The sequence below is a fragment of the Penaeus monodon genome, chromosome 24, assembly GCF_015228065.2.
Source record: "Penaeus monodon isolate SGIC_2016 chromosome 24, NSTDA_Pmon_1, whole genome shotgun sequence".
NCBI classification, from domain to species: Eukaryota; Metazoa; Arthropoda; class Malacostraca; order Decapoda; family Penaeidae; genus Penaeus; species Penaeus monodon.
Genome location: NC_051409.1, coordinates 26147681 through 26147960, shown reverse-complemented (window position 1 = coordinate 26147960; position 280 = coordinate 26147681). Strand labels below are relative to the sequence as shown.

Sequence of the window (280 nt, the reverse complement as noted above, 5' to 3'; positions counted from 1 at the left end):
TGGCCGATCGCCTCCCACCGCCTTGCAACCAAGCAACCAACTTCGTTAAAAACCCGGACTTACCTCCTATGCACGGACATGTTGACCCTGTGGCCGGCGGGCAGGATGACGGTGAGGTCCATGGTGCCCTCGAGCAGGTCAGGGGGCGTGTCCTCGGTCACGTGACGCGAGGACATCGCCGAGGTGGAGGCGAACTGCCTCAGCGGGGGCGGCGCCATGATGCGGTCGGCCCACGACACCCTGGGGGGGGGGGGGGGACGGGAAGTTAGCAAAATGTGCC

At 65.7% G+C, this 280-nt stretch overlaps 1 protein-coding gene across 1 annotated transcript in view; it reads right to left on the bottom strand.

Moving 5' to 3' along the window:
• The window catches only part of LOC119588687 (serine/arginine repetitive matrix protein 2-like), a gene marked incomplete in the record, with an annotated part of 176340 nt that overhangs the window by 108355 nt on the left and 67705 nt on the right, over positions 1–280 (bottom strand). The window contains 1 exon segment of the mRNA XM_037937322.1: positions 64–240. Within this exon segment, the coding sequence (XP_037793250.1) occupies positions 64–240 (177 nt within the window).